Raw genomic sequence first — 2,500 nt, 5'->3', positions numbered from 1 at the left:
ATACATATATATATACATATATATATATATATATATATATATATTTATTTATATTTATATAAGAGAGGGAGATAAGGAATATATATATGGAAGAGAAAGCCACGTGAGAACGTGTTTTACACACCCTTGAACACCATGGCTTCAAGGCTATTGTTGAGGTGGTTCCTACTTCATCGGAAATTACCTGTACTCAGGGGAGTATGAGAGAGAGAGAGAGAGAGAGAGAGAGAGAGAGAGAGAGAGAGAGAGAGAGAGAGAGAGAGAGATTTATGTAGGGTTTCATCAAAGCACGGCGACCTGTGTTATTCCAGCCCGTAACAATTTATTCGAAGTGTTCCTGTGGTTTTCGGTATCAATTGACTCTTCATTTGCATAGCTATTTGATACGAACATTCCCAATGACCGCCATGTTGGTTAGTCCGTTGTGTAAGTGGTAATGGAGTCATTTTGCTAATTGTGAATCGATAATTATCACAGCCTTGATTATACTGTGATTACATTGGCATAGCCTCTGTACCATGGTCTTCCACTATCTTGGGTTAGAGTTCTCGTGCTTGAGGGTACAATCGGGCACACTATTCTATCTAATTTCTTTTCCTCTTGTTTTGTTAAAGATTTTATAGTTTATATAGGAAATATTCATTTTAATGTTGCTACTGTTCTTAAGATATTTTATTTCTCCTTCTTTCCATTCCTCACTGGGTTATTTTCCCTGTTGGGGCCCCTGGGCTTATAGCATCATCCTTCTTTTCCAACTAGGGTTGTAGCATAGCTTGAAATAATAATAATAATAATAATAATAATAATAATAATAATAATAATAAATGGTTTGGGTCGGCGTCAATTACCTTAGATGTCAGGATGCCAGAAAACCTCAAATCAATCAATAAATGCTTTGGGAAAAGATTATTATTCAAAGCGATATTGCCTTTGATTTATAATTACCAGGCCATTGGGATTATGAAAAACAAAGAAAAATCTAAATACTTTTGTAATGGTTACAAGTGTATTTTGAGGTAGAATGAAAAAAAGGTCGAGATCAATGCTTTCATGGTAATTGAAAATATTTGTTTTTATTTTTTTATTGAAAGAAATAAATGAAAATTGTTGTTGAATAATATTGACATTTTTGTAAATGTGCGTAGAGAATTTTTATATTAAATATTTACATTGTGCAGGTTTTGTTTGAGATAGGGGCGGGTTTCTCTCCATACCTCCATATCTGTATGCGGGAAATGTCTCTCTCTCTCTCTCTCTCTCTCTCTCTCTCTCTCTCTCTCTCTCTCTCTCTCTCTCTTTCTGTATGTATGTATGTAAAATGCCATCTGACAATTCAGTTTGAGACTTATCTTTTGTGGTTTTGCTTTCTTTCTTTAGCAAGAGTCTCTCTCTCTCTCTCTCTCTCTCTCTCTCTCTCTCTCTCTCTCTCTCTCTCTCTCCAGCCAATGATCAGATAATAAATGTAATAGTTTTGATAATAATAATGCCAGAACAGTACGAAGAAGAACGATATTGACATTCTTTCAAGAATCCAAGTATTTTTCTGTCAATTGAATTGGATTGTTGGACGAGGGTTACCTCGACGAAGACCTCGTGTTTCCATGTAATTGATTTGTGACAAAGCATTGGACATACATCAAATGTAATTGCTCTCTTATCAGAGAGAGAGAGAGAGAGAGAGAGAGAGAGAGAGAGAGAGAGAGAGAGAGAGAGAGAGAGAGATTATAGACATGAGTGATGGGTAGCCTACTTCGGAATTTATGCAATCAGAAAAAAGTGAGGGCTTCTATGAAGTTTTCCAAGGTGAGACCATCCGTTAAGTCTCTCTCTCTCTCTCTCTCTCTCTCTCTCTCTCTCTCTCTCTCTCTCCTATATATATATATATATATATATATATATATATATAGATCACAGATGGATGTTTGAATTGGATCCCAAAAACCGACATCATGCATCCGTTCTTAACGACTATTGCATCTAATATGAAGTGAGCCACAACAATTTAAATTACCCTGCTGTCCACGCAGGAACATTTACGTGATTGCTTTTCGCATTGTTTCCCTAATTGCAAGCGCTTTTAATGACGTCACTCAGTTCGCCAAACCCACCCTACCCTACTCCACCTCCCCTTAGCCCAAGGCAAATGTCATCGCTTTTGCGATGTCTTTCAACTATATTAATTTTGTTAAGTGTTTCGCTCAAGTTGTATGCTCAAAGGTTATGTTAACTACAACAGCTGTAGGGAAAAAGGTTATGATAACTACAATAGCTGTATACTCAAAGGTTATGGTAACTACAATAGCTGTAGGGAAAAAAAGTTATGATAACTACAATAGCTATAGGGACAAAGATTATGATAACTACAATAGCTGTATGTTCAAAGGTTATGTTAACTACAATAGCTGTAGGGAAAAAAAGTTATGATACCTACAATAGCTATAGGGACAAAGATTATGATAACTACAATAGCTGTATGTTCAAAGGATATAACTACAACAGC

General features: G+C 35.9%; 1 protein-coding gene across 1 annotated transcript in view; it reads left to right on the top strand.

Annotated features, from left to right (window-relative positions):
• Nucleotides 1–407: 407 nt before the first annotated feature.
• Nucleotides 408–2,500, top strand: part of LOC137639753 (homeobox protein 5-like) — a 3,364-nt gene continuing 1,271 nt past the window's right edge. Inside the window, exon 1 of the mRNA XM_068371998.1 lies at nt 408–426. Within this exon, the coding sequence (XP_068228099.1) occupies nt 408–426 (19 nt within the window). The remainder of the gene's footprint in view (nt 427–2,500) is intronic.

The sequence above is a fragment of the Palaemon carinicauda genome, chromosome 4 (assembly GCF_036898095.1).
Source record: "Palaemon carinicauda isolate YSFRI2023 chromosome 4, ASM3689809v2, whole genome shotgun sequence".
In the NCBI taxonomy this organism is placed as follows: Eukaryota; Metazoa; Arthropoda; class Malacostraca; order Decapoda; family Palaemonidae; genus Palaemon; species Palaemon carinicauda.
The sequence above is the reverse complement of the archived record's forward strand: the minus strand, read 5'-3'. Positions and strand labels throughout refer to the sequence as shown.